Source organism: Aedes albopictus, chromosome 2 (assembly GCF_035046485.1).
Source record: "Aedes albopictus strain Foshan chromosome 2, AalbF5, whole genome shotgun sequence".
Taxonomy (NCBI): domain Eukaryota; kingdom Metazoa; phylum Arthropoda; class Insecta; order Diptera; family Culicidae; genus Aedes; species Aedes albopictus.
In genome coordinates this window covers 170,036,803-170,063,375 of record NC_085137.1, presented here as the reverse complement: position 1 = coordinate 170,063,375, position 26,573 = coordinate 170,036,803, and the positions used below count along the sequence as shown (strand labels likewise).

Here is a 26,573-nt window from a genome sequence, read left to right as displayed (position 1 = left end):
ATTTAATTGTTTTTGATGTCTTTTAGCACATCTTAGTTGCACAGTTCAAATTACAGTTTTTTTTTGACTGTGACGTCGACAAAAGGTTTTCACCATCATCTTAACAGATTCCTTTGGAAGTTTCTACTAGGATACTACTTGATAATTCATGGGCTACAACTCGTAGCGGTGAGTCTCCGCCGAATAAGCATTCGCCTCCATAAGTCTCGGTCCTGGGCCAATTGCTTCCACCCAAGTAACAATCCCAAGTAACAATCAGTATGCCTTGAAGGTTTATTCATGTTTTATCCTGGTTTTATACGAGCATGTCAAAAAGCTAGTTGTTCTAAATTAGTTTTATGTGGTAGTTTTTTTTACTTTGAACCTTTGGCATTCCATAAAACTATCATATAACTTCTGCTATAAACATCTTCAATTGAAGACTTGCAAGTAGACATGAATTGGTTTTATCACTTATTATATACCATTTCAATAAAACTTGCATTGAGAGATTTTTTTGTAAACAAATACACAAAACTGTGAGTCAATGCATAAAACCAACAAAAGAATTCGTGGCCGTAACATAAACCAAAAAAATGCTGTGATAAAACCGCTAGTTCTATCATAAGCTCAGTTATGACTACCTCAGGAGGTTATGCTACGTAACCGGCTAAGCAGTCTCTTGATGAAATCAAACGATGTTATTTGACTTTGCCCAACGTTTCGACCACTTTTTTGGTCTTCTTCAGGGGTTAATCGGTATTATCGTTCTTCGTCAAATTTTCTACATTGAACTGTCGGGGTCTGATTAATTATTTTGTACATCGAGGTGGTGAATTAGTGATTCTCGTAGCTAATTTATAATTTTTCGTCACTAATTTTTCCACTTATTTTAGGCACTGTCTAACTTTCTGTTTTGCAACTGTGAAATTTCACATGCCGGTTTGCATACGAAGTCCTGTAGACCCTAATAAGACTGGGCCAACTAGCCAGAACGTGGGCTTATTGAGGCATACAAGAACTCGAGTGCATTTTCAAGTCGGCATCAATGGTTTTATGTTTAGGATATTTGAATCGCTAAAAAACTTTGATAAAATTAAAATTGTTACTTGGGCAGTCACCCTCAACGTTTAAAGCCCTTAGGCCCTCCTCAACTGCAAAAAGCCACCGTGTGCGCGGCCTACCACGAAACCGACGGCCCCTACCTGGTTCTCTGCTTAATATGGTTTAAGTTTGTCGTTCCTTCGGCATACGAGCTACGTGCTCAGCCCACCGCAGCCTGCCGTGTTTTATTCGCTTCACTAGGATACTTTTAGGATTCACTAGGATACTTTTAGAAAATCTTCAGGAAATTTTCTATGCAATCACTTATATTTTCTCCAGAATATTGGACTCTCCAAGAAGTTCCTCCAGAATTCTTGTAGGTTACCTTGTACCATGTCGCTTTTTTATCTTTTGGAATTCGATATGGGTTGTCCATAAATGACGTAGCATATTTTAGACGATTCTTGACACCCGCTCCCCCTCGTAGCTTATTTTCCCATACCTAAAACATGGTTCGCAGCATAATCAGAGGCTCCCCTCTCTCTCCTAAAATGCTACGTCATTTATGGACGGCCCCTAAGAATTTTTAGAGAAAAGAGGTTCTGCCTCTTATGATTTCTTCAGAAATTTCTTCTCGGATCAACCTGGATGCCTCTTTTTAAATTTCTCCTGGAGTTTCTTTGGGGATCCCTTCAAATATTCCACCAGGAATTGGAATTTATTAACCATACTTAATACTTATGCATTATGTTGGGAACAGCTCGCTGACGTTGTGTACGATTTGGGTCTGGAATAACCCTTATGGACAAGGTGGGCTAAGAAAATCATTCTGGGATTTAACCTAGGTCCTAGTTCATCAATTCATGCAAGAGTTGCTTTGGAAATTCACCAAGATTTTACTTTTGAAAGATAGGAGTTTCTCCGTTTCTTCAAAAATTCCTACGGGAATTCTTCCAAGACTGCTTTCTGAAATGGAAGGGTTTTTTTTCTGATATATCTCCAGAGGTTCTTTCTGGGACTCCTTCAACAGTTTTTTCTAGAATTTCATCAGAAGTTCTATCTTGGATTCTTTTCTTATGATATTTTTGACTTTGTTTTGGTATTTATGCGCAGTAGAAACATTTACACCTACTAGAACTTTCAGAGATGTTCCAATACAATTATATCTTTCATCTTTGTTATTTCTTCATGATTACTTGATGAACCAGCCTTGGGCTGAAAAACTCGTTAATAAAAATAATATTGCAATAGTAATTATCCCCGATTTCTTACTGCGTTTCCTGGGAATCTCCCAGATGTTTAGTCTAGTAATCTTCCAGGAGTTCTTACCTAAAATCCCCCAGAAGTTTCTTCAGGGATTATGTTCTGTATAGAAATCTCCGGGGAGTTATTCCTGAGGATCCTCCAGAAGTTCCTTGTGGGAATCCTTGAGAAATTCCTTCTAGGAATCCTGCATATTTTTTTTTCAAGAAATCATCCAATTGTTTCCCGAGGGATACTTTCAGGATTAATGGGATTTCTGAAGGATTTTTTGGGAATCTTCTGTTTCTTCTTGGAATCCTTGATGAGTTGCTGGAGAAATCGTTTCCAAGATCCTACATAGACTCCTGCTTCTTTTAAAAACATATTTCTGAAAGATTTAACTCCTACTTCATCTAAAGGAGCTTCTGAATTATTTCCTGATGATTTCTCAGAAGAAATCCATTAAGGAATCTGGAGAAATACAAGAATCGCTAGTAAGAATTACTGAAGAAAATCAAAATTGCAAATCAAATTGCACGAAAGATGAAATCTCGAATAAAATTCTATAGTAATCTCCTGTTAGGCTACTTAATATAGCTGTTTCGATTTGGAAAATTTGGACAGGGTATCAAGGATGACAAGAGAGATCTCTGGTAGAAGTTTGATCCCCATCGGAAAGAAATAGGGACCAGGAGAGAAGAATTTAGCACATCGCATAATTTCAAGAAAACGTTGATTGATTAATTTGTCTTCATTTAAGAAACTTTCAGCCTTTGGCTGGTTCGTCTCTCAAGAAAACGTGTACAAAATCACGTGAAATTTATTTCACTTAAAAGAAGTCTTGTAAAAAAGATTGTAGTGTAAAAATTCAGGCAAGGACAGGCAAAGAATGCCCTAAACTGTTTAAGTTTTCGAAGAACACTTGAAGTGGCAGACCAAGTTCCAGTTCCGGAAGATGGAGAATAATAAGAAAAAGAAAGGAGAAGAAGGATCTTCAGAAGGAAGCTTTAAATGGTTTAATTTTTCTCATTTTCAAACAAGAAGTAATATTATGCTTGAGAGAAAGCATGAATTATCATTATTTATAGCTGATTTTGAAATGTGTTGAAAGCTACTGTGGCGTATACGTCTTCTATGTTATCATTGATAGTTGTTTCAATTTCATTCATCGGTGCATTGCCTCAAGATTAATGTTAAGCTTTAAATAACTCGTGTTCGAGGGAACAAATTTGACAAAAAAATTAGTGTTGACAAAAACTGAATGAAATGTTGACGAAATCGGATAGTGACAAAAACGGATAGTGATTAAAACGGATAGTGACAAAAACGGAACATACCATTAACCACTAGGTGGATTAATAGGATTAATCTGTTTTTTTTTTTCTAAATCTAAATCTAAAATTTAAAAATTCATTCCTTTATTCAATAACTATTGTCAACATTAGAAATAAATCATCAACGTAATACTGGGTGTTAGGTTCGCGAGTGCAAACTTTTTAAAAGGTGGTGAAAAATGGTGAAAAAATTCAACGCATATGGTCTCAACCGTTACGTAGTTATTGAACTTTCCATGTTTTTGACTCTTATTGCCTTGTTATAACTTTAAAATTATCGAAATTATCGCAGTTTTTTTACCCTTATTCGAAAGATTATTGAATTTTCTATCAAATGACTTCTTTGAATCGATTGGTTTAGTTGAATAACCAAGTTTTCTAGAGCAAGAAGCTCAAAAGTAGTGTGTTTTAATTTGTTTTTGTCAATTTAAATTTGATTTGAATTTGATTTGATTTAAATGTGCGGCACAGTGCGCAAAGAAGGGCTTTACCTTGATGACAGTTGCAAATTAATGATCTGAAATGCGATATTTAAAACAAAATTGCAAGAAAACGATAAGAGATAGAAGTTTGGTGTCAAAGAACGAATTGTAGACTGATACAGGGGCCACAACTTTGCCTAAGAAGAAATTTTAACTTATTACGCATTTTTCAAAGATAATTGACAAAAACAAATTAAAACAAACTGATTTCGAGCTATTTGCTCTAGAAAACTTGGTTATTTAACTAAACCGATCGATTCAAAGATGCCATTTGATAGAAAACTCAATAATCTTTCGAATAAGGGTTAAAAAACTGTGATAAGTTCGACCATTTTAAAGTTATAGCCAGTTAAGGCAATAAGAGTAAAAAACATGCGAAGTTCAATAACTACGTAACGGTTGAGATTTGACCAAATGCGTAGAACAATTTTTTCACCATTTATGGTCCTCTATCACCTTTTAAAAAGTTTGCACTCAGGAACCTACCCAAGTAACACAGAAAACATCTGTCAAAATTAAAAGTTTGAAAGATGTTTTATAAACGTATTATAAAGGCATTAGTATACATCAAATGTTTTTTGCAAGTTTTTTTTTGTTAGCTGCTTTCTAATAACTAAAGAATATTATTAGCTATAAATCGTGAAAAAATACGCAGATAATACATATACCCAACACCCATCTTTGTTGAGTCTTGATAGTAATCAATTCGAAAATAATGTTTACTCTGTTGATGATGCGAATGCGAACTACTGGAATATCTGGGGAAAAAGCTACCAAAAGCAAACATTATTTAAAAAAATACTGGTTTATTTAGTTTAGTTTAGTAATTAAGCTAGGGTTATGAAAAACTAGCCTCGAGAAGGACAGCGTATCTGTTGAATTTGAACGGAATCACCAGCTCGATACACAGCCGACATCCTCGAAAGAACCCATCATTCTCCTCGCCAAGTTCTTCTGGAAGCAGCGGCTGTGATCAAAGTTTCTGTCCAAACACAAGGTCAACACAGGGTCAACATTTTCAAATATGGGAAGCATTCGGGCAGTTCCCCTGGAATTAGGGTTCATTGTAAATTAGCAGCCAGTTTCCTATCGTCAAATCCGCCAACCATTATCACCAACATTCTGTTATAATCTGCTGTGCTGTATTCCCGAGTTGCTGGCAAACTCACACCACTCACGGGTTGCTCCGGACATGGTCTAGTCGGGTAAATAATCGTGAATCGTTCGTTGCGCTTATTATTATTATTATTAGTATTATTATTATTATTATTATTAGGCCGTTACAAATATTTATTTCCCTTTTTGTCCCACCACTCTTTTGCTGGTCGAGGGGGGGGATAAAAATAATAAAGCATTTAATTTGAAAAATATTTAAAACTCATCGAATTTGTTAAAGAATTTCTAGCAAGACGCGAAATTTTGATAAATATTTTTTTATCTGCCCCCTCAAAATGCAAAATCCAGCCAAGAAATATTGAAGGGGGGGGGAGACAAAAAGTCAAAATAAAATTTGTATCAGCCTTATTATTATTATTATTATTATTATTATTATTATTATTATAGAGTTTTGGCACTTCTCAGCAAAAATTTCAGGAAACTTTCACCTACCCCGGGCAATCGGAATGCCAAAGGGGATTAGGCTCTGTGGATCTCATTAGCCGGTTTTTTAGCTTATCCTAATGAGTCTGCTTTTGGATGTACTTTCAGTTGTGATGATTCAGGAACCGCCTAACTATACTACAGGTTCCAAGAATCACCGCTTTCAGGATGCTGTTCAGGTCCTTCTTCAATTCCAGCACGTCTAGGGACCTCAGGAGAGATTTAGGGGCAACTCCGGTTGCCGAGAGGACAACCGGAACTATACGGACGTCCTCCAGGTGCCACATCTGCTTCAACTCCTCCGCTAGGTCGTGGTACTTGGTTATCTTGCCGGAGAACGTTGATTGGACATTATGGTCTAACGGTACAGCGATGTCGAAGAGAGTTACTCGCTTCATCCTTTTGTCGAAAACCACAATGTCAGGCCGGTTGGCACGAATGAGGACGTCCGTAATGATCTCGCGATCCCAGTACAGCTTTATGCAACTATTTTCCAGAACCGGGTCCGGCTGGTACTTGTAGTAGGGTACAAATCTGTCGACCAAGTTGTGCTTTAAAGCAAGCTGTTGGTGCACAATCTTGGCAACTTCGTTGTGACGATCGAGGTAAGCTGATCCAGCTAACACTGAACAGCCTGCAACGACATGCTCGATCGTTTCTCCTACTGAATTACACTTCCTACAACGGTCCTCCACGTCCTCGTGCAATATGTACCGCCGATAGTTCTTCGTCGCAATTACCCGGTCCTGGATGGCTACCATGAAACCTTCTGTTTCTGAGAATTATTATTATTATTATTATTATTATTAATAGATTTTACTAAAAATTGAAGACAAATGTGTGCCTCCATCAGCAGAATTGGCGATTACTGTTGATTTTAATTTGACACTTTCACAGATCAATAAAACAGTTATAATGAAGTTGTTTTGGCGTTGTCAGAAAACAAACTAATAAACGAATGTGTTGAACGTATGTAAATCAAACGTATTATAAAGGGCGAACACGATGAAATTGCCACAAAGAAAATATTGTATAACTTTTGATTGCGTTCGCCAAAATAGCTAATTTTTTTACCATGAATAGTATATTATGTGTAGTCAATACCATAAAATTTTAATTAAAATCGGTTTAGTATTGGCGGAGATATCGTTGAAATAAGGAAATTGCCACTTGAGAATCTTGTGCAAACAAACATTTTGGAAAATATCACTTTTTTGCCGTTTCAACGCTGGCGCCAAAAATACTGAACCGATTTCAATGAAAATTTTCATGTACGTAAAGTATGTATGTAGAAATAGTTTGTCAAAATTTCATTCAATTTGATCATACCGTTCAAAAGTTATAGCCATATATGTCGCACTATGTCACAATAAGCAGATGTGGTTTTTGGTATAGTGAAATTCAAACTGCTCTAACTGTGAAAGTACTCACCAAAAATGGCTGAAATTTTCACTGTAAACAGTTTAACACAACAATTTTACACTGTCAAAGTTTTATAAAAATCGGGACAGTATTACCAGTTCTACAGTCAAAATAGTGCACGCGGAACTAAAAATGGTCAAAAAGTACCTAAAATTTACCTTGAAGCGATTTGAGCTTTTTATATTTACTAGAAAAAGTACTGAACCGATTTCGATCAAATTTTTACCATCTAATTGATACCATGTTAAGAATATCGAGTGAAATTTTCGAACGTTTTGATGAGGTAACAAAAAAGTTATAGCCTAAGTAGTTTTTTTTTTTGAAATAGCATAGCATAGCATGAATACTTGCACAAATCTTGGATGGAGTTGCAAAGTTGAATATATCCATTGACATTGCTGATGTCGCTACTATCTACAATGTCATAGATTCACTCAGCTCCACACACCTGGCAAGGACTTGGCAAGCATTTATAAATCCTTTCATCAACTTAGAAAGAGCCCAGAACTAAAGCAGCTTCCAACAGATGAAAGGATGTTGAAAATAGCGAATTTTCAACTTATATGCAGTTATATAGCAAATATATACTGAAGTAGAATTATTTATAAATAAATAATATTGGAAAGATCTCACCAATTGTTGTGTGGTTTTTGTGGTTCAATGCCGATCATCTAATTGTCTCGATTAATGTTCTTCTCTGCAGAGAACAACACAGTACTCAGTAAAGAACAACACAATATGTACTGATCACTAAACACCCGCGCATCTATTGTTTTGACTTTCACGCGAGACAATAGCGAACGCGATCGATTATGCTCCCATACACACCTTTTACAGGAGCGATGCATGCACAGCAAAGAACAACACAATACTCAGCCTAAGTAGTTTTTTGAAATGGGTGCACAAATTTTCTAAAATCTCATTTTATGATGTCGACAATATATGCGTCAATATTCAACCGATTTTAATGAAAATTGTATGGTATTAGCTACACATAATACAAAAAATTAGCTATTTTGATGAACGCAATCAAAAGTTATACAATATTTTCTGCGTGGCAATTTCATCGTGTTCGTCCTTTAAATGTAACAAAATGTGCATGTTGTAGAATTGCTCGAAAGATGCAAATCAGAAGTAATTTTAACTTCTGCTGTATCAAAACAAAAGATTTTGATTTCCTCTGGATTTCCTCTTTTTGCCATTCCAAAAATGATTCATTTTACAGTACCGTATGAAAGCATCAGAAAACAAATCAAATTTGAAACAAAACTTATTTTACTTGATTTGTTGGTAATTGTTGAGAAAACAACGTTCATGTTAATTAATTCTCGTTCATGGGCCATAATCAGTGGTCAAGGGTTCGATTTAAATTAAGAATTTAATTTTAAATTATTTTCTAAATATTTTGAACAGCACTGTATGTTTCGTGCATAGTCTGCCATATTTATTTTGAGTGGATTAAAAAAAATCAGTAAATCAGTATCAAATGGTTGATTTTTGCCACATTTCCTTAATTCCGGTAAATGGCACATGAATTATGAATAACTGAAACCAAAAGTTTCACAATAAGTCTTAATGCGCAAGTGAAGTAATGTTGACACCACATAGTATGTATACCATTTTATGATCAAACACCCAAATATCAAAATTTATCATCGATTCCATCACTTGAAAAGTAGTTACCATGTTGAAACAGGAAATTTCATTTATTCAGAAAAATAAACGATTTATTTATTTTTCTTTTCATATTTTTTTTGTCACGCTTTACAGTTAGGTTTTCTTAAGAGACTGGTATTATATATGGAATCCTAAAGTTATATAGCTTTCAAATAACTCAATTACAACATTTTCAATAGATCGTGGCGTAAACGTTTTCTACAGATTTGTATTACTATAAAACAGCCTAATTCCAACTTATGAATGAGATTATGTTATATGTGTTATATTCTACACAGATAAAAATAATGAGACTTACACGTCATGTAAACTTCATTTTAGTCATGTAAACTTATAGTTATGATGGTTTACATAATATATCATGTAAATTTGTGTTATATGTCATGTAAATACTCAGAGCAGGCTTGTCATTTGCACCCGCAATGTGTCTCAAATGCATGTTTTTGTTCGCTTTATCTTTGTACGCTCCCACTGCTATCGTTTGTGCGGGAGCGAAGCGCAAGGAGAAAGCATCCGAAAACAAAGAGAAACGTCTAGCCACAAAAAGCAGCACAAAGAGAAACATTTTTGAGCATCATTTTAGAGGCTCCCGCAAAGTTGTTCGACAATTTCACCGCCGTTTTGCGCGGTATGATCGTTCCGTTCGCATTGCATGACACAATTGCATACATAAATACTTGTACGCTTGTTAATTATTGATTTATAAGCATAATAATATTTATGTTAACTCCGGGTGCACAAAGTGCCTCATTTTTGAGCAAACGCACTTTTTTGTGCAAACAAATCTGCACATGCTTCGGTGTCACAAACTGCAAGCTGGAAGGTGAAAGAAACTGAGAGATGCCGCTCTGGCATTTGATGCGGGAGCGTGGTGCTGATTTTTTGTTCTCTTGTTTTGCTCTGAGGAGGATTACATCTCTGACTCAGAGTCATGCTGAATAACATGACATATAATGGAAGTTTACATGATATTTCATGACTTTTACATGATATGTCATGTAAACTTCTGTGATATCCCATGCTCCAATCATGTGCATCATATGTCACAGAATTTTACACTCTTTTTTCGATCTGTGTAGTATTATTATTGACAAATAACTCGATTTCAAGTAAACAATATTAGAGTGTGGATCAAAACGTACCTGTGGAGTACTATTAGTGTATTAGGATACATCTTATATAACCTGTAAGATGTTCTATAAGCCGTCATTTTTTGCGCTGTTTTGCTTGTTTAAGTGTTCGATATTAAGTCAATAATACAGGAAAAAAACAACCAACTATGTATGAATTGTGAATTTTAAACTGCTATAAAACTAGCTGTGTTACTTAGGTAACACCCTGCACAGATCGAAAAGATAGTGTAAATTTCTGTGACATATAATGCACATGTTTGGAGCGTGGAATTTCACAGAAGTTTTCATGACATGTCATGTAAATCTCATGAAATATCATGTAAACTTTCATTATATGTCATGTAAATCAGCATGACTCAGAGTTTTTACATGACATACAACACAAATTTACATGATATATCATGTGAACCATCATAACTGGAAGTTTGCATGACTAAAATGAAGTTTACATGACGTGTAAACCTCATTATTTTTATCTGTGTGTATAAACCGCAATATCAAAGCCATTTCCATGGGGTTGTACCAGAGTGGGAGGCGTCGAAAATTGGAAACCATGGGTAACCAGCTTTTATTTTACCATGACAGCACTGATATTTTCGTAATGGGAATTATTTGTTCACGTCATAGAGTGTCATATCGTGCCTGGTACTAGATACCGTCGTAGGGGATGAGAATGGGTCGAACATGCATACTCTCACATTCATGAAATAGTCCTTTGGTCACTGGAATGTGATCTTTAGTAATGCAGGCAAAAATGATGAAAAAATGTTTAGAATTCGTCAATTTTTCTTAAAATTACAAGTGTATGAAAATTTACCCATTCTCACCGCTAAGAGGGGTCTGATTGGGTCAAGGGAACCACATTAGTTTCACATGGACAACAAAACAAGTTAATAAAGTTCTGGTCAAGGTTGGCACTACTTACCAATAATATATTATATGATGGATATGAGTTTGAGATTCTAAAAAGCATCAATTCACTTAAAAGTGTGATGTTTCATCAGCCTCAAAAGTGGAATTTTAAGAAGGTCTTGTTTTCAAGCTTTTTTCGATGATTTATATAAAAATTAACTAATTTCTCTAGAAATCTATTTTTTCAATAGAAACTGATGGGAACTACGATTATGGCACCATACAATTTTTGATTCGGTATTCACAATATTTGATGAGATATTTCAAATAATGCTATGACCCAATCTCGCCCCTCTGACGCATTGTCACCCTCAACGACGGTCGTCGCATATTAACGTTTAATGGTCAATTGTTGATGCTCAATTATCTTATTGGAATTGCAAATTGGGAAGTTAAGAGGCAGACTATATGTCTTAGTATGGATTTAACGCCAGTGAGAAGAATGAGAAAATGAAGGCTCTACCAATTATTGATTTCCAATTTTGTCTCCCTTATTCGCCAAACATATTAGTATGTGTACATACATTGCACTCTAAATCGTATATTTTTCGCTTCAAATAAAGCCTGCGCACTTTAGAATCGGTACACTTTCAACGGGCTGCCGCTCAAAAACGGTGTCACTTGGAAAAAAGTGTTGTTAGAAGCAATTGAAGCTTATCTATTGTAGTTTGTAGGGAAAATATAAAATTTGCTGTTTTTATATTTTTAGATGAACTATTGAACTGAATTCGTAAATAGTGCCAGTTTGTTCTGCACACATTGAGCAAAAACCAATCATTGTCAGATTCAAGATTTGTGTAGAAATATATAATTACCAAACCCACCAATTACGCAGTATAGAATAGTTGTTGGTATTATGATTGTTGATTAAGGGAGGTAAAATATTCCATGAGTGTTTTAAAATTTCCAATTAAGCTATGATAAGCCTTTGAAGGGTTTTATGGAAAATCAAAGGCTTGCATAGATATTTAAGGTCAAAAAAGTTATTTTTGCATAAACTTTAGTTCGGCAGATACGCATACCGGAAGGATACTATACGAATAGAATTGGTATACAAGAAACCAATGATTTGATGCAGAACAATATAAATAATCGTGGCTCGAAAGCTGTATGGACTATTACTGACGAAATTCATTGGATGTGTTTGATGGCGTGAAATATCTAACGATATTTTTTATAAAACTAAATCTACTCAAAAGTTTTTTATTTGTGATCATAGAATCACTTCTATAGTTCCATAATATATATGGTTTTCAGTGTTTTATCCATGAAAACTATCTTATTTTAGGCTTATTATGAGGAGTTAGCCTTATGACTGTTAATTTCCGACTAATGTGAGGGAAAACTGCTAATAATTCCAAAAATAATCCAGGTTTCGATATGAATTAAGTTTTGCCACTTGAATTGGGGAATTGTAGATCCAAAAAACGATCCCAGGAAATATTTTTTCCTAAAGAAATACTTTGAGTAAAATTATGTTTTGAATATAGCATGAATGGACAATAAGGCTATAAGTTTATTATGGTCTCGTGAACCATATTTTTGAAGAGTTTAATGTCGTTACCTGTTTTGAGCATATCTTTGATGAATATAATTTTCTTTCTTGTGGAAATATTAGCCCGTAAGCTATGAAATTTGCAAATGTTGACGATCATTGGTTTGTGCAGAATAAAATGGCATGAATTTCACAATCAGGTCAAAATTTTATCTTGACGAAATAAAAACTGATTTTTTCATATTTTTCCTAAAAAATACAATAAATTAGCTTCATTTGCTTCTTACAACATTTTTTTCTAGGTTAAACCGTTTTTGATCTGCAGCCGGTTGAAAGTGTACCGATTCTAAAGTGCGCAGGCTTTAGATCAATTTAGCGACCAGGACATATCCATGTATCATTTCAGAAGCAGTTTTAATTACATACTGTCAAATATCTACATATTTACACAGCTCTTCAACTAAAAGAAGCTTACATGTGTATAAATACATTGTAGCAATTGAATCAATCCCCATCATTCGCTTCATGACTGCGATCAGCAGGGATGGGCAAAACACGCAAAAATCTAATTAATTTTTATTCATTTCACATGTCACTTGCATGTTGGTTGATGCAATTGAAGTTAATTGATTCATTTGAGGTAGGCATATGATATGATATGTTTTACACGCAATCAAATTCAGTCAACAGTTGGTGCTTTCCCTACTGTAGTAAATTCTGACAGAAGTCTTTATCAAAAATTCGTTCAACGATATGTGAATTTAATTGCCAAAGTTGCACAGACAGCGAATTAAGCGAGCTCAACCGGGACGATTTACACATGGGTTAATGTGCACGTGGCAACCGAGGGCTTCGGTTAATCACCCCTTCGCTCTTCGTAGGTGTCGTAATTTAAACGAATCCACGTGATTGCACTGAGCTTCGTCGAGCACACACCAAAACAAACAACCACCGAATGCAATAAATAAACAATCAACAAAGGCACGAATGCGATTTCGGGAACGATTTCCCATTTTGGAGAAAGTTTGTGCAGCAAACGCCCCATTATGTGTGTCCTCGTCGTTAGCGTCCCACTGATTCCAGAAGGGATCGCAACCATGCACGAGACTCCGCATGTGAGGATTCGAGCAGACCCCCCGCAAGGTGGGACGACGATATAGCCTCATTGGATTAATTAAATTTTTATTTTTAATTGAAACAAAGCGAACAAAAGTGGTGACCCCCTCGGTACTAAAAGTGGCCGAACGAACGGGTCGGAATTTATATCGATTACCACCATAATTACTTTAATTGAACGGCAAAAGAATGGACATGGGGGCGGGCGGCACTCGTAACGTTCTACAACAATAGATATGAAAGAATCGTGGATGGGAGAGGCTATCGATTGGGAAGCGACGAGAAAAGGGGTGTGAATCCTGAACGACCCAACTCGCGCCAAATTTGGACGCGGATCATTCCCTGTGGACCTTGCAGTTCAGAGATGCCAGATTTGCGGATATCTTTGTAGGAGATTGACAGTAAACAGTTTATTTATGTAGAAGATAAAACAGTTTATTTTATTTGAGCCTTCATAACCCGTTTACTGCATATGAGTTTTTACTTAAATCATATTGAGAATGTTTTAAATAGAATCCCGGTTAGTCAAGTAATACCTATTCAGTAATAGAAATTTCAATTTTCATTGATTGATTGATTGATTTGTCTTTATTAAAGAGACTTTCAGCCCTTGGCTGGTTCGTCTCTATTTCCATCATTTCCTTCTGCATGCCATAGAGTATTGGAGTGGTTAAAAAATCTTTTTTACTCCACACCGCTCGTTCGATTTGAGCTCATTTGGTTTAAAATCGAGACTTCACAAGTCTACTAAAAATGTTAGGCTATGTCTGATGTTTTAAATTCATAGTAATGGTAAATTATTACTGCAATAGTTTTAAATAATAAATAATTCAATAGCTCTGTTGCTGCCAGCACGGCCCACGATTTACAATGGTTGTGCGTTATGACAAATGTCAAGTGCACCGAGTGGAGAGAATGATCATTGCTGTGATTTTTTTTCTATTATAGACGTTTTAACCACAGGGGTCATTCGCGTCTGGCGCATTGCAGTGATATATTTAGTGAAGTAATGCAAAAGTAATTTGAGAGTTTGTAGCCTAAAAAATGAGTTATCTTTCTTATACTTGTAAATCTACTTACAGCTAACAGTTAAAATATTCACTACGTGTTAGATAAATATGAAGTAAAGTTGTATCACAGAATAGTATCACAGTAAGTTTCATGAAGTTTATAAATATTGTTATTTTAACCTTAAACTTATTATCACAGATAGTGCACAGAATATCATAAAATGTTACGGGGTAATTGAAAGCTATTCTAAATGGAGTCTAAGACCGGATTGTGTAAGTAACACCAACTGGATTATTTGTAATCAAATTGATATCTATGAAGTAATAAAATTTCAGCTTAAAGCTGTTTTCGCACCCGTTATACGGAGTTTGCGGTCTGCTACAAAGAATTCGCCAACGATCCCCATAAATCCTCATTATCACCGTAACAAGCTCTCTGGAGAATTCCTATTGAAATTTCTCTTGTGATTCCTCCAGAGATATCTTGCAGGACTCTTTGAGGAATTTCTTTTGGTTATTCAATTTCTCCAAGAATTATTACTGGGATATCTGAAACATTTTCAGCTGGGATTTCTCCAGTTATTGCTCTTGGGAGTCTTTCTAGAATTCCTGGAGGATTCTCAACAAGAATTGCCTGAGGAATCCCTGTAAAACTTCGTGGTGGATTCTAAAAGAAAATTTTGAATAAACTCCAAGCATTCCTGTAGCATTACCAGCAAGACATTCTAAAGGAATTACAAGTTGATTTCCTACAGGATTTTTTTTTTTAAGATTTCCTACAGGAACATTCTATGAAAATTATAAAGTAATCCTCGCATATAAATTCTTGAAAGAATCATAGCAGGATATTTTTTAGAAATCTCAGCTGTAATCATTAGCGTTGGCAGCTTGTTTTTCCTTTCTTGCGCTTCTAAACAAACACGAGAAAAAAAGGTTGGAAGGGCACTTGCCATTTTTCATCCTGATATTTTTCGTAATTATTGAGGGGAACGAGAGAGAAAAGCCTATGCTGCCTATGTGAGGGTCTCCAGTTTGCCTAGTGATTGAGGCTATGGATCGCCAATCAGGAGACGGCGGGTTCGATTCCCGTTCCGGTCGGGAAAACTTTCTCGACTTCTGGGCATAGTGTATCATTGTACTTGCCACACAATGTACAAATTCATGCAATGGCAGGCAAAGAAAGCCCTTCACTGGGGAAGTGCTCTAAGAACACTAAGGCGAAGAGAGGCAGGCTAAGTTCCAATGCGAACGTCGAGCCATACAGAAGAAGAAGAAGCCTATGCTAGTTGCTCCAATTGCATGAAGTATACCAATCATAATTTCATCAACAATCCTAGTTTCTCTCCCGGAATTTCTCAAAAATTGATCCCGTGTTATTCCAAGGACTTTTCCAAGGCTCCAAATAAATGCATAATTGACTAGAAAAATACTTTGTTTGTACGCGTAAAGGTATCCTGAAAGAGAAATCTTGGAGAAATTTAGGATGGAAAGTCCTTGAAAAAATCTCGGTTGTAGTCTTTAAGAAAATTCGGGATCAAACAATACAGAAATTGCGGAAGACTTATCTGAAGGAATCCTTCAAAGCATCCAATAGCAGCCCCTGTAGGATTAGGGATTCCTCAGGTGAATGTTGGAAAGTATATCTGAAAAACTCTCTTTAGAAATCCCTAAATGTAACCCGGGAGGAATCAATAATAGAAAATAAGGAGTAATTTCTGGACAAATTTTGGAAAGAATCCACGAAGGAAGCACCGGAGAAGTCCCTTAAGCAGTTCCGGGAGAAAACGCAGGGCAAATTCTCAAGGAATTTCTGAAAGAATCTCGACAGAAACCCCTCTTTAATCTTAGAGTAATCCATGAAGTAATTTGAAACGAGTTTCGTTGAATATCCTGAAGGCACAATGGTTTATTTTCCCATTTTCACGCACTTAATTAATAGCTCGTAGGATTGCGGAAATAGAGCAATGGTGTCTTCGGCTAAGTTGATGGGAATGACTACCCAAGTAACAAAATTAATTTTATAATGCTTTTGAAGTGTTCTTCAACACCTGTTCTTTAAAACCATGCATAAACCACCAAATTGCTCTGCAAAACGACATCAACGCATCCATAAACCCGCCATTAAACCAAAGCGGCCCGTCCTAAGATGCTCTTGGAGAGTTGTTTTTAAATTTCTTTGAAAACTGAAAATAAGTTCAACAGTTCTTGTTGTGTTAATGGTTTTATGAACTGAACCTCAAGTATTATTGGAGGTATTTTTAAAACCACATATTGACGAAGAATAGTTGTGCTCAGCTGAAACTCCGATAAGATCAACTAGAATTTGCAATGTTCTGATAAAACTATCATAAAAACAAATAAAACCAAATATGTAGAATCAAGATTGTTACTTCGGCAGCGCCATCTTTTGACAGTCAGAGTTTTCGAATTGAAAATTACAACTTTGCGGAAGACGTCACCTCTATCTCAACCATTTAAAAAAATAATTCTGTATCTCACTATTAGGGGGATTGATCCGAAAACTCTAACTGTCAAAAAATGGTGCTGGTCATTCCCGTCAACTTTGCCGAAGACACCATTGCTCTATTTCCTCATTGGAGCTATTAGTTTAGAGCGTGAAAATGGAAAAATAAACCAATGTGGAAGGGGTTAAAATACGGTGGAGAAGCACTGGTGAGAGCACTGCACTGGGTCATTACCAAGATTTGGGAGGAGGAAGTATTACCGGAGGAATGGATGGAAGGTATTGAGTGTCCCATCTACAAAAAGGGCGACAAGTTGGATTGCGGGAGCTACCGCGCTCTCACCTCTGAGCGCTGCCTACAAGATACTCTCTCAAATTTTATGCTGCCGTCTATCACCGATTGCAAGAGAGTTCGTTGGGCAATATCTGGCTGGATTTATGGGTGAACGCACTACAACGGACCAGATGTTCGCCATCCGCAACGTGTTGCAGAAATGCCGCGAATACAATGTGCCCACACATCACTTGTTCATCGATTTCAAATCGGCGTATGATACAATCGATCGAGAACAGCTATGGCAGATTATGCACGAATACGGATTCCCTGATAAACTGATACGATTGATCAAGGCGACGATGGATCGAGTGGTGTGCGTAGTTCGAGTATCAGGGACACTCTCGAGTCCCTTCGAATCTCGCAGAGGGTTACGGCAAGGTGATGGTCTTTGGTGCTTGCTGCTCAACATTGCGTTGCCAACGGTCGAGACGGTTGCTGGGTACCTCGGACAGGTTCGGCTCAGAAAAGGCGGTGGGCGGTCGGTGGATGAGAAAATGTCCCGGAGTCAACACCTCCAGGTCATTGGGATCAGCCGAGAGGGGCGTTAATGGCTTAGAATTCAGGCACGCTTCGATACGTGCTAGCAGTGTCACGAACTCATCCTGGGAGAGCACCGAATTTCCAATCGTGGCCCGCAAATGCTTCTTAAACGATTTTACCGCCGCCTCCCACAAGCCCCCGAAGTTGGGGCTACGGGGTGGGATGAATCTAAACTCGGTGCCGTCATCGGCGCAGCTGGAGATTATTTCTGTCTGGTGCTGCTGATCATAGAACTGCTTTCGTAGTTGTGCCAGTTCTCTTGCTGCTCCTTTGAAATTTGTAGCGTTGTCGCACTCAATGAGTTTGGGCCTTCCTCTGCGAGCGACGAATCGGTGCAACGCCACTAGAAATGCGGCTGTACTGAGATCGTACACGAGTTCCACGTGGGCAGCCTTTGTAACAAGGCAAACGAAAATTGCCACGTAGCATTTTACTGGAGAGGTTCTAGGCAACTTACGAAACTGGAACGGTCCACACAGATCCACTCCCGTGCTCAAGAATGGCAGAGTTGGCGTCACCCTCTCGGGTTGTAAGTCTCCCATCAGTTGCTTGAGATTTGTGGGCTTGCAGCGGAAGCAATTCACACAGGAATGCTTCACCTTCCGAGCCAAATTTCGGATTCGTAGAGGCCAAAACTTCTCCCGTACGCAGGCTACCAGCAGTTGTGGACCAGCGTGTAGCTGCTTCTGGTGATAGTGAACCAGAATACGTTCGGTGAGTATGTGTCGGGCTGGTAGGATCATAGGATGTTTCCTGTCCTCGGAGATAGCTGCGTGACGCAGCCGACCACCTACACGAAGAATCCCGTCGACCAGGATAAGAGCGAGAGTTTTCAAAGCGGAGTGTGAACTGACGTGTCCCTTTGACTTGATTTCGGCAATGTCTTTCCCAAACGATTCGTGCTGAGCAATCCTTACCAGCGTCTTCGTAGCGTTATTCAGCTCCAGGGTACTGAGAGACCCGACCTTCCGGTCAGTTCGGTTTTGAGGCGAAGCATTGTGTCCGAATCGGTGTAGAAAGGCAACTACCCGAACCAAACTGAATGAATGATGGACGGGATTCGAATATTTCGTTGGGTTGCGCCGCTTGCACAGGTAGTGACACCGAGCGTTCTTCGAACTCGGCGGTAGGCAGATCGTCGGGGATTGGACGGTTGATGGGCGGCCAGAAGCGAGACGGCTGACTGAGCCATTGACACCCATTCCACCAAGCTGGGGTATCCTTCAGTTGGGCGGGGCTCATACCACGCGAGATGATGTCCGCTGGGTTTTCAGTACCGGGTACGTGAGCCCAAGTGCCATAAACCGTGAGCCGTTGGATCTCCGAGACACGGTTTGCTACGAAGGTTTTCCAACGAGCAGGTGGCGAGCGAATCTGGCAGAGAGCTATCATGGAATCCGTCCAAAAGAATGGTTTGGTTTTCAGTTCGGTGCTTTCGGAGACCTTGTGATACAAATGGGCCAGGACACGAAGCGTCGAAAACGACTCGCAATTTTGTGGTTGTACTGTCTGCTTTCTCTACTCCATGGTGCGGAAGGTAATACAATAGTGCAGCAGACGAAGACGCTGAAGAGTAATCCACTTCCCTCATATGACCCAGCTGCAGATATTCATCGACGAAGGCAGTGTAGGTTTCCTTCAGCTTGGAACTTCCATCAAGGCGACGTTCGAGACCGAGAAATCTTTTGGTAGCAATCTCCTTGGAGCTACCGAGTTGGGCGAGAACTGAAAGATGTTTCGGAAGGGTAACTACAAACCGACCCGTTTCATCTCGAAAAGTGTTGGAAGTGATGTGGTCTTCACAGGCTGCTTCCTCGATGGATTGAGTGCTATTCGACCAGCAGGACTCGATTTCCCAGAAGTGTGAGATAAGCTCGTTGAGTTGTTGATCACTACATACATGAGCCAGCTTTGGAGTTCTATTGGGCGGACTTGAACTGATCTTTCCTGAAGCAACCCAACCGAAGACGGTGTTCTGCAGAATCGGCTTCTCGGGACCCAATTTGGTGAACCCGTCAAGTAGCAGATCGTAGTATAATTCCATGCCAAGTAGTAGATCGATGGGCCCCGGCTCGAGGAACTTAGGATCCGCTAAAATGACGTTCGGTGGCAATGTCCAGGACGAAGCATCAAGCGATCTGCAGGGAAGGTCTCTAGTAATCTTCTTCAGGATGTGACACCGTTGTTCCGCAGCAAAGTCCGTGCAGTGAGATCCCATCCGAACAAGAACGGCGTGAGATGAAACGATTGAAGAGTTGCCGACGCCGCCGATCTCTTGGTGACACTGATAGCGATGCAACTTCAGCCTTTGGACGAGACTCTCGTTGATGAGATTCAACTGCGACGCTGGATCTAGCAATGCTCTGGCCCATTGGGTATGGCCGTTCGTTGAAAACACCTTGACGATTGCTGTCTGTAGCAACACGGTGGCTAGAGCGCTTCTTGGAGTTTCGACGACGGTGGTGGACACGAGGCTTGTGGCAGAGGACGAGGGCTTTGGGTGTTCTGAAGCAGACGATGACGTTGGAAGCGATTGCGAGGAAGACTGGTTAGAAAATGTTTGATTCTCCGGATTCGAGCGAGGAATAGCAGGAGCCGGGGGCTTGCTTGGATTGAAGGGGCGATCATTGGGTGATTGGTGGAGCATAGTATGGTGCTTCTGGTTGCAGACTCTGCAGCTGCTAGACGAACAACTGCGAAGCATGTGCGACGAGGAAAAGCAATTGATGTAGAGGTTTTTCTTCTTCACAAGGTCAAATCGCTGAGAGACTGGTAAACCACAGATAACAGACGTTTATGCTTATATCGGCAATGTGTGTAAAAATGCTCAACTGCCATTTTGTATGTAACGAGCAGCTGAGACTCATGTGGCAATCATTTAGAGATGGCGCAGTGATCGATAGTCAGTGATCGCTTTCAAGATTGCATGCACAACGCAATTTTACACTCAAGATTGTATTCGATCTTGAATGAAACTGGAACTTTGAACTATTCTTGCATTCAAGTTCGATGTAATGTCGCAATAAGTTGAGTAGATGGCGGTAGTGAGCCAACGTATATCGTTTTGAACATTTACACAGGATTCTGCGAAAAATTTGTACTGGAATAAACATCTGTTATCTGTGGGTAAACCTTGGAAGAAATCGCATTTGAATGGGGAGTGCGGAGATTTTGAGCAAAATGGACACGAGCTGGTCGCTGGACTTGTCACGGCGTGAACGGTGTTGGTTTTCGATTTCATCGGCCGTTGGTGTTCCGCCTCGCTAAACTCCGCCAAATGTGACTTGGACGGTGGCAACGATTGTAGAACTGACAGATGACCTTGGATGAAGATGATGATGTCCTTGTATTCCGGAACGTTCGTCGATCGGTAGTGAGACTCCCATTGCTTCAGAGTAGAGGCATCGAGACGGCTGCAGAGCATATGAGCTAACAGGACACTCCAACCAGCCGTTGAAATTCCCATCTTGTCGATCATGCTTAAGTTCCGCTCAAAATCATCAGCTAATCGCATTAGTGTCTCATAACTTTCCCTTTTCATCGGCTTAATAGCGAAAAGGGCGTCGAGATAAGTTTTGAGAATCAGTTTCTTATTCTCAAACCTCTTCTCCAGCAGCTGCCAAGCGACAGGGTAATTGACAGCAGAGAGCTCGACTGATTCGACAACCTTTCTTGCGTCTTTAGTAAGGGATGCTACGAGGTAAGAGAACTTGTCGAACGGGGTGAGCTGTTGGTTGGAGTCAATGAGGGGCTTGAATGAATCGCGAAAAGTGATCCACTCCGAAATCGTGCCATCGAAACTGGGAAGTTTGCCTTCAGGCAACTTCACCCGCGATTGTCCGGAAGCTTGAGAAGGTTGAATCGGTGGGTCAGCGGGCGTTAGTTTCCTGATCTCGTTCGCAAGAAAGCTAGACACCAAGACGTAATTTAGTTCGAACTTCTGATAGATAAGGCGATGCTTTTCATCGGCGGTAATTGTTACAGCATCATCAAATCCCTTGGCACCCTCACTCATCGGTTTCTCATCCAAATCGTCTTCTAACATTTCGATGGTGAGACGATTAGTTTTGAAATCCATAAAAAGTCCATCAATTCGTTGTTTCCATCCCTCTAGTTGCCCGCTGTGCTGCGCACTAGCATACCCATTCATGAATTGCTTCGCATTGGCCAGTGTATTCGTGTAGAATCGCTCCAGACGATAGCACCCTCGCAATCCCGGTGCCATTGTCCACAGCGACCAGCGATGCTCAAAAACTCCTAATTGCGATGACCAGAATGGACAACACGTCTAACCACAGCACACTATGCAATTATCCACCAACTAGGTCGGGATGAAAACATCGACTTGCGGAGAGAAATCAACGAATCGATCAGTTATGCCCAATTCAAAAGCGCAAAATTAATAATTTTGTTCCTAAGCTTTCACTCGCATGCAATGTGCTACTCACGTTATCAGCCCAACCAGATATACCGTCGATGACGTCAGACCGAGACCTTTGTCCCAGCGAAGAATAATCCTCCAGAATAGCCCTTGTCCATGCAGCACAATAATGACGACCCAAGCCGTGCCTTCGCGCCACGCAGCTTGATGGAATTTTATCGAAGAAATTCTCCTCAGGTAATCCGGTTGCACCAAAAACAGCAGCCACATAGCACCAGCAAAACACTTAATTTCAATCAATTAGCATCGACAATCCTTTGGACACTTTTTGCTCAGTCCTCAGTCCGATATTCAGCACAGAATTTGCTAGCACTTAGCACACGCGCGGCGAAGTGTTCGAGAGCCAACCAATGCCAGAAATGATCACTTTGGGACCAACGAAACGACACTAGCACTGCCCGCGATTGTCCGAATTAAATCGCGGCGCATCCGGTTCGAAGGACCAGAAATATGTTGGGAAACGGTCCACCAAAGATCCGAAAAACTGGTTGGCACTCGAGCATGGGGTTCTTTCTCGGCGAACAGAACAAACGCGCTTTGTACGGAACTACACGTAGAGTTTATTCACTCTCCCGTTATTAAAGATAATATTGTGCGGGGAAAAAAAATAAGGAGAACCGACATATTTTTGACACAGCGACGCGACAATATTTTTTTGGAGAGTTACGGCAAAAACAAATGGAAGTTTGCCAAACATATTGGCGTATCGTTGTGTCCATAATATGTTGGGTCACCTACACATAGTTTTTTCATTGGAATTTGTACGTAGAATCGAAGGATAAGGCAATTGAAACATTAAAATTATATCACGACTAACAAAGATCTTGCCGGGGCGCATAAGCGGATGATCATGGGTTCGATCCCAGACCCAGCACTTCGTCAGTTGCTCTTTCCCCGAGAGCGGCTGACACTTGACCATCTTCTGAGCTTTCATAGCTCAAACGAACCCGATTAATGGGATATCGGCGAACGGCAACCCATACTGGACGACCCCCAATCGGACTGGAAAAGCAACAACAGCCACACATCATTCCATCAACGTTCTCATCATTCTACTAAGGATAGGGTAGAAAAGTGAAAGCAGCACAGAGGCAAACCAGTTCGATATAGAAGAATAAGAATATAATAGAATACATTTAGGCGCTGTACAAAGTGAAGGTGCAGCCGCCAATTGGAATCGCTCACGTAGTGCCCTAGTAGACAAAAAGAGCTGTAAAATAGGTTAAGTGGTTAAGAATAAAAAAAAAAACATAGATCTGTTGTAACTATTAATCACAGTGTATTTTTTTGTTTTACTAAAAGTCCTATAAATATCCTGAATCTGCATCCCTTAGAACGCCCAATTGCTTTAGAGCCTGTTGCAATCATGATTACTGATAGCTTACTGTGCTTTCGACTGTAGCGCAAAAGAATCATCTATGATGAAGATGAAAAATGTTCATGATTGTACAAAGTGCTTAAATGCACATTTGTTTTGTTTTTGAGTTACAGTTAAAAGTAATGTACCAACTTTTATGAAATTTTGCACAAATAATATGTATAGGATGCGAGCACTGGTTTTGGCCAGCCTGAGGGAATTTTTTTTTTATAAAAATAGTCAATAGGTCTATGGAAACAACCAATGTGTCAAATGAAAGGTTTCAATCTATATTTTAAAGGAAAAATGCAGAAATCAAGCTAATACTAGAGCTAATACTTGATTTTGGCATTAAAAGTGGGACTGGCTAAAATAGAATCATGGCATCAGTTTTGGCCATATTCTCAACTTTGATTTCTATTTTGATCAATCACGTGTATTTTTTATGGGAGTGACCAAAATAGAAGCACCCTGGCCAAAATAGATATAAGAGAGCTGATTTTTTAAGGAAAATTATTTTTTGCAATTCCTCATCGTAATAGGCTGTTTTACCTCACGCAAATCTGACAGGAAAAGGCCTACTTTCCCACACCAAATTAACAGTGCTGTAATGGTTCATTACAGCACTGATTTGCGTTGCGTAATGAACCATTACAGCACTGTTTTCAGTTTTGATCAACTTCTTGATGCTTCCTGGATACAGTTTTGAAAAATTGTGACAACTGCACAGTATAACCTGCTATGATCAGATTTTCTTAAACATGGTTATGAGCATCAGTATGCAGTTTGGTGGAAAATTTTGTCCAAACGGTAATTTATGAACTTGCAAAAAACGTTGTACGCAACTCAGTGCAGAACTCGATTTTTACAGCACTCGTCGTAATTATCCAACTCGGCAAGCCTCGTTGGATAAATGTACGACTCGTGCTGTAAAAATGGTCATTCTGCACCTTGTTGCGTAAACTACTATTTTCGTTCATTTTACAGCTTGTCATCATCATTTTATATTAGGACCTACTCGTAAAAAATGAATTTATTCCGAATTGGATTGCAACAGACTGAATAAAGCACTATGGCCAAAACACCTGACTGGCAAAAACTGAAGCTTCTACCCTACATCAAATAGTTTTCAGTCAAATTTTCGGAAAATTTTACCAATCCATTGCAGAGTTACAGCCGTATTTCTGTATTCCGATTATTTCAGATACAGGTTTGAATCTGGCATCATTGGTCCACCAGTGCGCGTTTTCCAAATTGTGCAAAGTCAAACAAAAAAGTTCGTGATTGAAAGGCATTTCCATACTGTCACGTTTGTCACGGACCGAAAACGGACGTCGTCGTCGTCGTTGGCCGCTGGTCGCCGGTCGGTCACTCGTGCCAGAGCGATGGTGTGTGGCCAGACATGTGTGTTTTATTAATTAAACTGTGCATATTCGCACCAATTAGTCAAATAATAACCTTTTTCCCGGCTTTTTGTTTCGATGGGTGAATTGGATCTCACATACCTACTCTGTGTTGTGTCACACCGAGACGCGTTGGGTCCAGCTGTGATGATGGGCGGTGCTCTCTATAACGAAGTGCTGTCGAGTGCAATTTTGCCGATCGAATGCTTTATTGAATGGTGCTTCGAATGTGACGCAAAGGTATGAATTAAGAGACTTTTGTAATTGCATATGGAAGCAAACTCTTTTGATGACACTGTGCGATCCATTAGAGTGGATAAAGGATGCTACATATATTGACTTTTTTAAGGTTTCAACACCTAGTCCGAAATACTTTAAGTAAGGCCCCAGAATTCAATAAGGTTAACATTTATTGCACTTGAAAAAAGCCTGATTGAAACGAGGAATGTCACGCTACAGACTGCACAAAGTATTCCCTTCCTGGAGGAAAAACATCCAACCGAACATTGCGACAATGTTTCCTGGGGGAACGAACGAAACCCGAAAGCAGCCCGGAAAAGCAGTTTGACGTCGTCGTCGTCCTCGGTGGTGAAAAGATGATCATTACGCGATGATTGCTGCTATTATGATGAATAGGAAAGAAATTAGGTGCTCAGAGTTACCTTTCTTCTCGCGTCCAAAGGGAAGCGCAGTGGGGATGAAGACTGTCTCCCTCCACCCGGTGCGTTTTCCGATGCTACATCCGGCGGGATCCGGAGGAGGATAACTACGGACTATACGTTGGAGAAGGTTCTTTCAGGGATGGAATGAAATACCGCAATTATGCTCTTTTCACATAATTGGTCGTTGAGTTCCACTCGTTTGCGCTTGTTTGTTGCGGTGTTAGAGGGGGAGTTTGTTTTGACGGAACTAAAACATGAAGAGTCGCATTGAGAAAGACAAAAATATCGTGAATTAATCCTTACATTGAAATCGAAGAATGCATCCATTCACGAATCATTTTTGCCTTCACTGATTCTCTACTAGGAATTTTGCGTATGGAATTCGTTTCATATGGCGTAACAGCTTGCCTGTGGGCATTTGAGATGTGATCAAGAGGTTTCCAGGAGGCTCAAAAAATCCCTTCCCCTCATCGGGAGCGTTTCAGGGGGTTGTTCCAAATGTTCTGGCGATAATGTCCATGTCGTCCGCAAAGCACACATATTGAGCGGATTTAGTGAAAATCGTTTCTCGGCTGTTGAGCCCGGCTCGTCGCATCACACCTTCCAGAATGGTGCTGGAGAGTAGGCATGAGAGTCCATCACCATGTCGCAGTCCCCGGCGAGATCCGAATGAACTGGATAGTTCACCCGAAACCCTTTACGCAGTTTTGCACACCGTCCATCGTTGCTTCAATCAGTCTAGTCAGCTTCCCAGGAAAGCCGGTTTCGTCCATGATTCTCCATAGCTCTGCGCGGTCGATACTGTCGTATGCCGCTTTGAAGTCGATGAACAGGTGATGCATTGGGACCTTGTATTCACGGCATTTCTGGAGGATTTGCCGTACGGTAAAGATCTGGTCCGTTGTTGACCGGCTGTCGGTGAAG

General features: G+C 39.5%; 2 protein-coding genes across 2 annotated transcripts; both read right to left on the bottom strand.

Moving 5' to 3' along the window:
• Positions 1-17,614: 17,614 nt before the first annotated feature.
• On the bottom strand, positions 17,615-18,988 carry LOC134286264 (uncharacterized). Its single transcript, XM_062847852.1, has one exon. It carries the CDS (start codon positions 18,986-18,988, stop codon positions 17,615-17,617), a length of 1,374 nt encoding a protein of 457 aa, XP_062703836.1.
• A 68-nt stretch (positions 18,989-19,056) lies between these two features.
• Positions 19,057-22,011, bottom strand: LOC134286263 (uncharacterized). Its single transcript, XM_062847851.1, has 2 exons — positions 20,919-22,011; positions 19,057-20,555 (listed from the first exon to the last, which is right to left on the bottom strand). Exons 1-2 carry the CDS (start codon positions 22,009-22,011, stop codon positions 19,057-19,059), a joined length of 2,592 nt encoding a protein of 863 aa, XP_062703835.1.
• Between the last annotated feature and the right edge of the window lie 4,562 nt (positions 22,012-26,573).

What these genes read in the sequence shown, in the direction of transcription:
- LOC134286263 (XM_062847851.1), bottom strand. Translation starts at nt 22,011, where the DNA reads ATGGCACCGGGATTGCGAGGGTGCTATCGTCTGGAGCGATTCTACACG. An exon ending in CAAATGCGATTTCTTCCAAG is followed by an intron (nt 20,556 to 20,918) that starts GTTTACCCACAG and finishes GTGGTTTACCAG; the next exon opens with TCTCTCAGCGATTTGACCTT.
- LOC134286264 (XM_062847852.1), bottom strand. Translation starts at nt 18,988, where the DNA reads ATGGGTGTCAATGGCTCAGTCAGCCGTCTCGCTTCTGGCCGCCCATCA.